The 13,115-nt window shown below is 51.6% G+C and overlaps 1 protein-coding gene across 1 annotated transcript; it reads right to left on the bottom strand.

Moving 5' to 3' along the window:
• Positions 1–1,077: 1,077 nt before the first annotated feature.
• Positions 1,078–11,178, bottom strand: MPND (MPN domain containing). Its single transcript, XM_043967517.1, has 13 exons — positions 10,767–11,178; positions 9,986–10,254; positions 9,376–9,609; positions 7,303–7,474; positions 6,722–6,806; positions 6,424–6,520; positions 5,697–5,769; positions 5,511–5,587; positions 4,775–4,943; positions 4,488–4,558; positions 2,968–3,057; positions 2,655–2,747; positions 1,078–1,621 (listed from the first exon to the last, which is right to left on the bottom strand). The coding sequence occupies exons 1-13, from the start codon at positions 10,771–10,773 to the stop codon at positions 1,535–1,537; spliced, it is 1,524 nt and encodes a 507-aa protein (XP_043823452.1). The 5' UTR covers positions 10,774–11,178; the 3' UTR covers positions 1,078–1,534.
• Between the last annotated feature and the right edge of the window lie 1,937 nt (positions 11,179–13,115).

The raw sequence follows: 13,115 nt of genomic DNA, 5'->3' as shown, positions 1-13,115 counted from the left end.
CCTTGGCGAGAAGAGCTACCTAATAAATGTGAGATGGGGTTGGAGGAGGCAGTGGCAGAAGGCATTTGGCTGATAGGAGATGAGGGAAGAGGGAACTCTCAGTGAACAGCCTCAATTTTTTTTTTTAAAGTGAGGCAATGGGGGTTAAGTGACTTGCCCAGGGTCACACAGCTAGTAAGTGTTAAGTGTCTGAGGCCGGATTTGAACTCAGGTCCTCCTGACTCCAGGGCCGGTACTCTATCCACTACGCCACCCAGCTGCCCACAGCCTCAATTTTTAATGGCCAACACTGACATTTCATATTCTTAGTCTCAGACCAGCACTACTAAGCACACTTTATAACAACACCCCAGTTTGTCATAGGGTGCTTTGCACTGGAAGAGCCTGTGACTTCACAAAATCCATTATTTCCCCTTGGCCTTACACCATCACCACCTGTGAAGCAGACATGTACCCCCATTTTAGAGTTGCAGATATTGGGGTACAGAAGTGAGAAAGTAGTACTAATAGTAATTCCCATTTCATGGCGATTTCAAGTTCACAAAGCACTTTGCTGAGAATGTGATTGTTTTACAAATGAGGAAACAACTTGGCTCATCCTGTAAAGGGCCAGGCAGCTAAAGTCTCAGGCGGTCACTTGGTTTCTCCGAGAGAAGAGCATCTATTTCTCCAGAGTTGTGGGGGAGAAGATCCTCTTTGTAAAGCGTTTGTAGGCCTTAAAGGACGTAAGGAGATGACAGTGGGATCCAAATCTGGCCATCAGTGCCTAACCTGGAGACCACAGCTGCCTCGCTGTGCTCAGACTTTGTGGTTCTGGAACTGCCTCGGTTGGCCTACTTGTTATACTCACGCCCACTGTATGTACAACCAGACATTCAACTCAAGGAGGCCCAGATTTGCTGAAGTTTTCCCATTGAGGGGGAAAGGATATGAATAGGTTGGACCCTTCTAAGTACTTAATTATTCATCCACACTCTAGGCTCCGTTGTACTCAAACCATAGGAACTACAAAGAGAACCCTCAGCCCTAGGCCTGGTTCCCCTCTGAGAGTCAAAAACATTAGCCAAGAAACATTTGTTTTCTTTCTTCCACTTTATTGTCTGAACAGTACCATTGCACAAATAAGTTACACCTGAATGAACTGGCACAGCAACAACTGTGCCCCCCCAAACCAGCTACATACTATAGCCCAGAGCCAACAGGGCAGGGGGAACAGAGACACTTGACATGCAACACAGCAAAGTAGAACTGGAGAAACACAGAGAAGCCTGGTCTGGCTCCTCCAGACCTGGCAAATCCCCACCCCCCACCCTTAGTTAGGGCCAGATACTTGGTAGCCACCTTCCCCCTTTGAGGACAGTGGTCAGTAGTACAAAGTTGCTGGCCACCTCCATTAACAACCAGCTCCTGCCTCAGAAGTTCACATAGTACAGGGATGACCCTAGACCTGCCAGGGGCTGGCTGCCTTTGGGCTGTGGGGCATCAGCTCTCCCCTCCACCCTTTAGTACATCAGAATCCAGAAGTTGTCTAGCCTCAGCCGCTGTTCTTAAGGAGACAGTAGACCTGCTCCAAGACATGGCATAGACCTTGGTCCTTCGGTGTCCTGCTGGCCAAGGAGACCTGAAATGAAAGCCCAGCAGTTATGTGATCAGGCCCTGAGAAGGCTTTCAGGCCCATTCCCACCTCAGACTTTCTACAGAAGGGATCTCATGGATAAATAAACCTATTTTTCATTTCTCAACTCAGAAAACAGGCTTGAGAAAGTTGTGACTTGGCCCATAGTCACACAGAGAGCCACCTTAACTCTTAATTCTCAGCAAGATCATGAAATTGATATAACAGAACAGTTCCTGACACATGGTGAGAACTTTATAAAACGTTTTTCATTCATCAGTGTCTTCTCATTCCAGAAGCCAATCAGCTCATTCCTACTCAGGTATAAGCAAGGACTCCAAGCACTAGCCCTACCAGGGGATGTTCATATTCTAGAAGACAACAAGAAAAGCGTAATCTCAGCTGTCTGGAAGGGATCTACATGGGGAGGTGAAGGAAGGCAGCAATCTTAATGGCCCCTTCCCAATAATAATGAAGTGGCACTTGGAATTTTGCAAAGTGTTTTATGCATACTATATTATTTGGGCCTTATAACAACCTTGTAAGGTAGGTGCAAGTATTACCCCCAATCTTATGGAGGAGGAAATTGAGGCTGAACAAGGTTAAGGAACTTGCCTAGGGTCACACAGTAAGTATCTGAGACAGGATTTGTACTCCGGTTTTTCTGACTCCAAGTCCAGTACCAGCTAGCTGTCCCAGTTTCCAGAGTAATGTAAAAACAACTAGCAAATGCATGCCCTGGATTTTGGTATAAACCACAAGTTACGGCTTAGCTCCCCAGTATGAGGAGAAATACTTAAATTCAAACATACCTGGGTCACAATCAAGTCCTTGCATAAACATGCAGTTATCCTTGAAAAGAGAAGACTAAAGATAACCATTAATTCATAAATCTGTTGATTGCTTGCGTGCCACTGGAACTTTAGCCGCCAAATCAGGTCAATAGATGCTGTGTGCAAGGCACTACACTAGAGGTTGAGGGAACACCATAGTGGTAGAGGTGTGTGCTCTGCATGCTAGACTCATGATTCCTTCTCACCTTCAGCTTGTCCAGATAGGTCTGGTCTTGGTTCCACAGGTCTTGAAACTTGACCACATCTGGGGCTCCTTTGTAAAAGTCCACCAGCAACATCTACATCGGGCAGTGGAGCCAGAGTGAGGCAGGAAAAGGGCCCAGAGTCAGCTCCAACTTTCCCAGGAACTGAGCTCCGATGCCAGAGAGGGATTCTGGGACCCACTGAACTCTTTCCACTCACAACCTTCTCCTATTCCTCTTCTCTTCCCCCATACATCACACCCTGGGGCCCCAGGTTCTGCCTGTCACCCGATCTCCCCAGAGCCTGCAGTCTCACCATTTCATGGAGGATGTCATTGGTCAGGAACCCATCCTGGACGTAAGTCATCTCTACCTCCATGGGGATCCCATAGTCATTGGGCCTTTGCTGTAGAAAAGAGTAGAAACTCACTCCCACCCAGACCTGTTTCTGAAGAAGCCCAGTAGAAGGCTGCATGGTAAAGCAGTGCAATTAGAATCTGTTTATCTGGGTTTGAATCTCAGTCTGACTACCTGTAAGTATATGTTGTGTGTCCCATTAGACCATAAGCTTCCTGTGGGCAGGGACAGACCATTTTTTCTTTTTTCTCCTTTGTATTCCCCAGGGTTTAGCTCAGCGCTTGGCACACAGTAGGCTCTCACTAGACACTCACTAGATTAAGTGAATTGCAGGATTGTAACTTTTTAAGATTATCGCTTAAACCATTAAATCCAACCCATTCATTTTCTAAGTCTGTAGAGAGAAAGTCATTTGCCCGGAGTTCTACAGTTCTAGAAAGGGGCAGGGCCAGGATTCAAATCCAAGGCTGCTGACTGTGACCCCCAGTGCCCTTGGCTAAGTCACCTGTTTTTATGGCTTCAGTTTCCTCCTTTGTCAGGCGAGGATGGGGCCACATGATCTCAATTCTAACATTCCATGAGTTGGGGCTGTGGCTGTTGTCCCTGCCATTCCAACTCCAGGCAGTTTCCCCTCTAGGATCAGTCAAGCAAGGCCCGCCCACCCAGAGATATCCCCTTGCAGAGTCACTTTCCATCCCCAGCCCCGGCGTTCTCAAGGTGCTACCATGTGACTTCCTATTGGCTGGAGCCACATGCTACACTCTACTCATCCATCATGGTTACAGTGTTCTATTTAATCCAGAGATTAGGTGGACACTGTGGGCCCAGGAGGGTAGCAGCCCCACCAGCACAGTAAGCACTGTTTCTGCATCAGAGTAGATGAGGTTGGACCCCAGCCGTTATTCTCACAACCCATGTGGCTTTGGAGAGAAGTTACAACCTCTCTATGCAAGCCTGAGTTTCCTGTTCTGTAAATGAGGGAGCTGAACCGGACAAGGTCCAAGCCCCTTCAGTTTGAGCACTGTAGGACCTTACCAACAGCTCACATTCCTCCAGCCATGGGACTTCCAAAACGCCTTCCTCACAACAAGCCTATGCCCCAGGACATGCTGGCTATATTTACTGTCCCCATTAGACAGATAAAGGGGAAGGTCAAAGGAGCTAGATGGCTTGGCCATGATCAAGCCCAGCTCTCCTGACTCCCATGTCCAGTGATCCTGAAGCCAAGAGAACTAGGTTTGAATCCTGGTACCAACCCTGGCTCTGGGCACATCTGACCTGTCTGAGCCTCCGTGTCCTTATCTATAAAGTGGAGGTAAAAATACTTCTGAGGCATACTGCATACTGTAGATGGGTTACCAATTTTCAAATTATTTCAACTTCAGGCCTTTGATGAGTCTTCTCCTTTTGCCCAGAAACAAGAACTACCCACTGTCTATTCCCATCTTCCCCTGCTCTGGACTGGTAACCATTACCTACCTCTGGTGGCGGCATCACCCAAAATGGAGAAATCTTGGACTCAGGCCCCTGGTTTCCAGAGTAATAAGGGGCTGGGAAAAGAAAGGAAAACGCCAAGATCAGGAAGAGAATGGGAAGGAGATGGGCTTGGCAATCGCTCCCTTCTCTGCTATCTGGATTGCTGATTTCCCAGGCCAAGCTCAACCATAAAACTAGGCCTGGTGGCGTCCTAGTCTGCATCAGTCTCCCTAGATCCTCCCTCCTCCCTAGCCTTGGCCTCCTGGGCACAGGCCTCAAGTTCAGCTCACCGCACACCAAGGCAAGGCACGGCTGGAAGTTGTTGCCGCTGCCCTGCAGCTTGAGCTGATAGTCCATCTGGGCATCGATGTCCTGCAGGGAGGGCAGAGCTGGGCTGTAGGGGTGACTGTGGTACCAGCCCACCAGGGACAGGCCACGAAGGAACAGGCTCTGGCAGATCTGATAAGGGGGAGAGAGACAGAGATAAGACAACCACATAGATACACATGCACACCCTACCCAAGAGGTACACGGGGATCCCCATGGGCACGGATGGACACAAACACCCACCCATACCCACATGGCATAACGAAAAGAGCTACGCTTCAGAGTCAGGAGACCTGGGTTTGCATCCCAGGAGCTGGGGGGCTGTGGGTGAATCAGTGAAGCTCTGCCAGCTCCTGTATCTCACAGACAGGATGCAAGGAACATGCTTTAGAAAAAGGCCTGATGGAAATGCCAGTCAAGAGAGACCTGGGTGGGAATTCTGGCTCTGCTGCTTACTGTGTGACCTGGGCCAAGTCTCCTTGCCTGAGTCTAACCTCACAGATGTCTGAGGAAAATGCTTTGTAAGCCTTACAATTCCATAGAACTGAGTTATGACTGCCATCACCACACACACACCAGCTAGGCACATACTGACTCCATGTGGGCCCCCATCACCCTGACTCTGTCCATCACCAGATGCCAAAGGAGCTGAAAACAAAGTGGCCACATTCCCCCAACCCAGCCCGATGTGGGGCCCACCTCCTCCTCAATGGCAGCTGCTGTGTCAGCATCTCCCAGACGGCTCCTGCAGGGGAAGGCTCTCAGCACTGTCAGCACTGCCCAAAGCGGGGAAGAAGGGGCATCAGAGTGGGGGCTGAGAGCTGCTGATCTTCCCCAGTCCTCCCTGCCCTCCACAACCCTTCCCCTGGCTTAAGAGGTACCCACACTGGCTGTTGGTGTCCCAGCGACCTCCAAGATAGCCCACGACCTCACTCCTTGTCAAGTGGCTGTGGAAGTCCTGAGACCAGAGGATGGGGACAGGGAGGATCAGAGGAGGAGCCAAGCCTTGCAGTGCCCACCACCCAACCAGCTCAGCAGAGATGCCCAGCAGTCAAGTCATCATGCCACCAATTTCTCCTACCCCGCCCCCCTGCAGACCCTGGGCTCTGGCAAATCCCTGGGTAAATTGTAAGGAAGCCATGGCCACTGAGCCCCATCTCCCCGGGTGAGTCTGTCTTGGGGGATTTCTCTACCCCTCCAGGGCTCTACCAAAAGCCATAACTTGCAGTGGGGAGAGGGGAGGATAATCCTCATCACAACTGCCCCTTAGGCATCATGGAATTTCAAAAAGCCAGCTCCAGCTTCCGGAGTCTGAGGGCCACATCCTGGCTACTCCCTCCCTCCCCTCCAGGGCTTTTCACCCATGTCAGCTTGTATTTGTCTATTCACTGGGAACATAGGAAGGAAGAAGGATGGTCCAGAGAGATAGAAGATAGATAATAGGGGAGGAAGTCCAAGGGGAGAGAGGAAGTGAGAAGGCTTAGGGGCTAAGAAAGAAGATGAGGCAGCTCCAGTGGGACAGAGAAGAAAGGGAGGAAAGGCTCAGAACTATGGGGGAAGGAGAAGTGGGGAGGCCCAAGAGTACAGAGGGCAGTCCGTGGGGGCCACACACCAGTAAAAGCAGCACGTTGCTAGACACAGACACGTTGAAAGGCTGGAACTTGTTGATAGCTGTGAAGGACGTCACCTCTACCAGTGTATGCGGATTCCTGCAGGCCCAGGAGACCCCACAACCCCAGACATGGGTTCTTTTCCCCCCTGGGGTACAGGCAGAGGGGCTAGTCCCAGGGAAAAAAGCCCCCACCCCCTTCCCAGCTCAAAGCCCTTTGGTCTCTGCCCAGGAGCCATAGAGGTGCCCATGCTGAGAGCTTTGGGCCAATGGTTTCCCTGGGCAGGGTAGCAGGGCTAACCTGGCTAAGTCCCGGCTGCCCAGGGTGCAGTAGCGAACTGGCACCCGGCCCTTGCTCTCTGGCCGCTTCCCAGGGGGTCCAGCCTCTGTAAAGGACAATGTAGGGGTGGGGAGAGAAGAGAAGCATCAGCCCTTGCCATGCCCCTGTTCCTGAACCCAGCTCACTGGGAAATGGACTGGGCTGAGGCCAGAGGGTAAGACTAAGGAAAATCAGGCAGAGGGTCAGGGAGGAAAAGAAATCAGATCATGAAGTATGGGAAAATCAATGCAAATTTTACAGACCACATAAAGACAATTCCTAAAAATTCTTTCACTGGGTGAATGCCTCATTTCTACAGAAGAACAGTCCTCGTATCCAACCCAAAGGCTTCTCCCAGTCGGTCTCTCCTTTGGCCCTTACAATTCCATACTAGGAGGGAGGAAGGGTGAGTATTATTACATATGGGGAAATTGAGGCTCAGGTATGGGATGAGATTTGCCTAAATCACAATGAGTCAGGAGCAGAGACAAGACTCCCCCCACTAGGACTTCCTAACTCCCAGCTCAGGGATCTTGCCACTGCTTGGAGGGGCCCAGACATACCTGGGTGGGGAGACTCTGTCAGAGCTTTTCCCAGCTGCTTCCTGCCCTTCTCTTCCAAGAGGACTGGGGCTGAGGTCGAAGCTGGGGTCAGCATCTTCCCTTCCCGAGACACTGCTGCTTCCTCCTCTTCCTCCTCTAACAGTTCTTCCTCTTCCCCCTCACTGACCAGGGTCTATGTAGACAGAGACAAACAGAGCCTGGTCACTTAGGCAGTCCAGAGCCAGCCCTGGAGGCCTAGTGGAAAGAACAATGGATTGTCAGTCAGCAAAAAGGAGTGGGAAGCCCAGCTCTGCTTACTACCCAGGTGGCCTTGGGAAAGGTTCTCAGTCTTTTCTGGGCCTCAGTTTCCCCATCTGCAAAATAAGACAGTTGGCCTAGATCAGGGATTCTTAACCTGAGGTCTCTGAACTTGTTTTTTGAAATATCTTGATATTTTTTACATCAAAATAACTAGTTTTGGGACAGCTAGGTGGCGCAGTGGATAAAGCACCGGTCCTGGAATCAGGAGTACCTGAGTTCAAATCCAGCCTCAGATGCTTGACACTTACTAGCTGTGTGACCCTGGGCAAGTCACTTAACTCCAATTGCCTCACCCAAAAACAAACAAACAAAAAAACTAGTTTTGATAACTGTTTTTCATTGTAATTAGTTTCCTTTATAATCCCGTGTATTTTATTTTATGTACTTAAAAATGTGATTCTGAGAAGTCCATCCATACGTTACACCAGACTGCAAAAAGGGGTCCAGGACACAAAAAATGTTAAGAACCCTCTCCTTCCGACCTGAAATTCTATTAGCCCAGTGCCCCCTACTGGCTACAATAAGCAATGACTCCAAGGGAGTTTAAACCAATTGAACCAGAGCCACTTTTCCCATGGCTCCTGCCCCTCCCACCTAGACTCTGGTCCTCTAGTCTCTCCAGCCTCTGTCTACAGAATGATCTCTCCAAATACTACTAACCCATCAGGTTTCCTCAGTGCCTTCCTCACAACAACCCTACAAAGTCAGCAGTTCAAGAATTGTTTTCTGGATGACAAGATCATCTTCTAGATGAGGAAATCGAGGCTCATTAAAGGTTAAATGTCTTGCCTGAGGGGCAGCTAGGTGGCTCAGTGGATAGAGCACCGGCCCTGGAGTCAGGAGTATCTGAGTTCAAATCCTACCTCAGACACTTAACACTTACTAGCTGTGTGACCCTGGGCAAGTCACTTAACCCCAATTGCCTCACTAAAAAAAAAAAAAAGTCTTGCCTGAGCTGAGATCTGAACCCAGTTCCAGTTCATACCTCCTCCTCTCAAGCCCAACACTGGTCACATTTTTCATCAGCTCCTAAATCTAGGGTTTCTGCTGCCACCAGTCTCCATTTTTCAAATGGACTTTGAAGACTTCCATTATCTAGACCCAGCCTCCCTCTGCAACCTCTTCTCTCTCCCCCTATCCTGTAGTTCCCTTAGTTCTAGCTGGCCTGGCCTTTCCCTTACTGCTTATTCATATAATATTCATTTTCATTCTTTCATGTCCCATCTCCATCCTTCAAGTCCATCTTTAAGAGGTCTGACTTGACCAGCTCCAGACCCTGGGGATCTTTCCCACCTCTGACGTAGTCAACACCCTCCTATTTGGATATTTGTTCACAAAAGCTGAACCATTTGTTTGTATGGGATGGGGGGGCGGGGGATTGAGGGAACAGGCTGGGGAAAGCCCAGCAAAGTCTGGACTGATTGGAATGAAAGTGTTAATTCGATGATTAAGTGGTAAGAGTATCTAGGTTTAAATCTCAACCTCAGTTTACTACTTTATAAATTGGGGAAGTAATCCTTACACTCTGACGCCTCTGAGACTTTTGGTAAGGAAAGTGCTTTGTCATCTGTAAAATTGCTATAGAAATGTAAGATGTGTTAGCTGTGTGACCCTGGGCAAGTCACTTAACCCTCATTGCCCGCAAAAAAAAAAAAAGAAAAAGAAAGAAATATAAAATTTTATTGGTAGAGATGGAAATGAGTCAGGGAAAGGAACCAATTTCAGCCCCCCATACACATCCCCCTACCCCCCCAACCCCCATTTCAACCTCACCTCCTCTGCAGCTGAGGGAGCATTGGGCTGGTGCCGTTTCAGCCAAGTGGCCTTGTATTGGTCCAACTTCTGACCCTTGTACTTGACCGAGGCCCAACCACAACCTGACTTCTTGGCTGGGTTGACCAGCTTCTTGCAGTAAGTGGCCCAAGCACTGGGTGAATTGAAGACCTGGCCAGTCTCTTGCCAGGTGATCTTCCCATCTGGCAGCAGATCTCCAATGAATTTCTTCCCCTGAAGTGGGAAAGGCAAGGAAGAGGGTCAGAAGGAAGGGCCAGGCCCAGAAGAAGAGCAGGACTTTCCCGTAGCAAATACAGGACTAGCCCCCCAGAATGACTCCACAAATAGAAAAACTGGGGCTCAGAAGATACTTGCTCACAGTCACGTTTCTAAGTAGTGGCAGGCCCAACAGCAGAGGACGGGGTCCGGGTGTGTGTGCTTGGAACCCAGACGATGGAGGGTGGGAGGTGGGAGGGCCCTTGGAACCAGAACATCTAACCGCCCTTGCCCATCCCACCCTGATTTAATGGCAGGGAAAATGAAGCCCGAGAAGGAATCGGTGAGGTTGGAAGCCAGTGCTCCCCTCTCCCACTCCTTCGAGGGCTCTCACCAGGTAGTAGATAGAGAGGACACCGGCCCCGGGCTCAATGAGGGCATCTTTGAGCAGCACCCGAAGCGTGATTCCGCGCCGGGTCAGCACGCAGCCGCGCCCGCCCCCTCCCGTCCCACCGGCCCCGCCGCCCGGCCCCAAGCCTGGGGCTGTCTTCTCAGAGTCCTCGGGGTTCTCGGGGCCTGGCTCCGGTTCGGGCTCCTCCTCTTCCTCCTCCAGCGCCTCCTCCCCGGCGAGGCCGGCCCCAACGGGGGACTGGGGATCTAGGGCTGAGGACACGGGAAGGCAGGAGGGAGTAAAGTGGGCATGGGCCCAGGGGAGGGCTGAGCAATGGGGACAGAGCACACCGAAGAGGGGCTGGGGCGCTGGGGCAGGGGTGGGGGGCGGGCCTAGAGGCGGGGCCGAGGCTTTGGAAGGGTCCTGGCTGGGGACCAGGGTTAGGGCAGGGGGTGGGGGTGGGGAGGTAGTAGTGGGCGTGGGGATGGGGGGCGGGGGTTGTTTGAGGAAGATCAAGAGTCAGGCCAGGCCTGCGCGGAGGGGCTCGGGATCCTGAGAGAGGATGGGCCAGGGAGGGCTCGAGGCGATACGGGCGAGGCCCGGACGAGCGGGCGGGAATGGGGAAGGGGAGGCCGGGCCAGGACCCTCGGGATCCGGCAGGGGCCGGGCTTGGGCTGATGGGGCGCGAGGAGCGGAGGTGTCCGTGGGTCGGCCCGCCCCCGCCCTCGCCCTCGGGTCCGCACTCCCCTCTGAGGACCCGGGCTCCCGCCCTCGGCCTGGGTACCTGCCATGGCCCGGCCCGGCCCGGCCCGGCCCCTCCGCTCCGCCTCCGCTCGCCCGGTTCCGGCTCCGCGCCGGCTCCGGCTGCTTCCTTCCCGGCACGTGACGCTTTTCCGTGTGTCCCCGCCCCGGACCCCGGGTCCGGCCGGAGCGAGGAGGCGGGAAGGAGGGCTCAGGGTGCCGGGCGCCCGCCGCCTCCTTCTCACCAGCCCCGCGCCTGGGCGAGTGGATCCCGTTCAGGATCCTCGGGATCCCGCCGGGAAAATGGGTAAACTGAGGCACAGCCCAAGACCCCGAGGGTAGGGAGAAGAGGGAGCTTGGAACTAGGCCCCTACACCTCTAACTGGGCACGACCTCAAAGCCTGTGGTAGGCGTAGGGGCTGGGCCGGTGGGAGCTGCTAGGGGTCCTCCCCGCCTCCAAGCTCTAGAGCCCTCTACCCGGAGCCCCAAAATTTCCCCGCTCTGATTGGTCCTGAAGCTGCGGCCACCTGCCAATAGTGGCAGAAAGCCTTCAGGTATGGTCCGATCAGTGATTAGAAAGCGTCTCCCGTATCGACCAATCAGGAGCAGCCACAGGCCTCGAATAGCCAAGCAACAGCAGCTGCTAAAACGATTTAGCCAATCAGCAGCCACTCCACTCCTGACCCCCCCCCCACCAGTCGGGCTCGAGGAAAACCCCATTTGCCGAGGGTTTGACACCTTCCCGGCTCACGTGGCACCTCCGGCTTATTCTGCAGGGTCCTGCGCTTGGACACTCCCAGGTGGGTGGATGGCTTGGTCTTTTATCTCTTGAGTCTCTCAGGTCTCCAGCCAAGTTCAAGTTCCTCATCAACCACACTAATATTCCCAGCACTGTGCAGGCCCCGACGCTTCTGCTAATTCCTCTTGTGTCGTAAAGGCAGAGAGCAATCCGTCCCTGGCCAGGGCATGTAACCGGGCCCATCCTTGATCCCGCTAAGACCCAGTGCCACTCCCGCCTCTCCTGGGCAGCCCCCCCTCTGAAGATCCCCACGAGAGGCACCCTGCTATGGAGTCAAGAAGGCGTCTAAAGAGAGCCTGAAGCACGACATAAATTATAATCCTGACCCGGAATGCCCAGCAACTGTAGCCACCATGCTCCTCCCTGTTCCCTGAGAGCCCAGAGTCTTGCATCTCGTTTTAGTTCTTTGTGTGACCTTTAAAGGGGTCATTCCCCCACCCCACCCCTTCCCCGTCTCAGTTTCCACCTCTGTCAAATTCGAAGGTTTTAAAAAGTACCTGCCTCAAGGTCTGCTGAAGTTAAGGTACTTAGTGTCTCTCCACCTCAGTAAAATGAGGGGGTGGGATGAGATGATCTCTAAATCTAAGACAGTGCTGAAAATTCTGAATCAAAGTTCTCCCTGTTGTGTCACTGTGCCCTGGAAGTGTGAAAAAAGGGATTAGGATTCTTTCCCCACATTTACTATCTCACATCGGAACTTTTCAAGGAGTCACGTTTTTTGTTTTGTTTTTGTTTTTTGAGGGGCAATGGGGGTTAAGTGACTTGCCCAGGGTCACACAGCTAGTAAGTGTCAAGTGTCTGAGGCCGGATGTGAACGCAGGTCCTCCTGAATCCAAGGCCAGTGCTTTGTCCACTGCGCCACCTAGCCGCCCCAAGGAGTCACGTTTAAAAACAGGTTTCATTCTGTGCATCAGAAAGAGCCTTGAAATGGAAGGGACCTGGGTTCTTGTCTCAGCTCTTACTATGGGAGTTACTCTCTATGGGCTTAGTCTCTTCATTTGTTCAGATGGGGATACGATCCCTGACCCACTGACAGTAATCTGTCCCTCAATTTTCTCATAGCTCTTTCCTTGGACTTACTTAAAACTTCTTTTGAGTTTGGGTTGTTATTACAGCTTTTTTAAATGAAGTTTAGGTCACCATCCTGGTCAAAGTACCACAATAATTTCCAAAAGGAAGTGATACTGGAGATTTCTACAGAAGGATAACAGCTCTTTGCTCTAGACTTTGAGCGCTTATCTTCTGCTCCCTTGTATCATAGTTATTTTCATATATGTCTATTCCCATTAGAATGTAAACTTCTTGAGAACAGCACCTATGTGATAACCATCTTTGTACCTAAAGGGGTGAGCATAGGGCCTTCCAGAGATGGATGGATGGATGGGAGGATGGGAGGGAGGGAGGGAAGGAGGAAGGAAGGAAGGAAGGAAGGAAGGAAGGAAGGAAGGAAGGAAGGAAGGAAGGAAGGAAGGAAGGAAGGAAGGAAGGAAGGAAGGAAGGAAGGAAGGAAGGAAGGAAGGAAGGAAGGGGAGATAGATAGATAGATAGATAGATAGATAGATAGATAGATAGATAGATAGATAGATAGGGAGA

Source organism: Dromiciops gliroides, chromosome 1 (assembly GCF_019393635.1).
Source record: "Dromiciops gliroides isolate mDroGli1 chromosome 1, mDroGli1.pri, whole genome shotgun sequence".
Lineage (NCBI taxonomy): Eukaryota > Metazoa > Chordata > Mammalia > Microbiotheria > Microbiotheriidae > Dromiciops > Dromiciops gliroides.
This window is presented reverse-complemented; position numbering and strand designations above follow the sequence as displayed.

What these genes read in the sequence shown, in the direction of transcription:
- MPND (XM_043967517.1), bottom strand. An exon ending in GGCAGCCGGGACTTAGCCAG is followed by an intron (nt 6,521 to 6,721) that starts GTTAGCCCTGCT and finishes CTGGGCCTGCAG; the next exon opens with GAATCCGCATACACTGGTAG. An exon ending in ATGACATCCTCCATGAAATG is followed by an intron (nt 2,748 to 2,967) that starts GTGAGACTGCAG and finishes TGCCCGATGTAG; the next exon opens with ATGTTGCTGGTGGACTTTTA.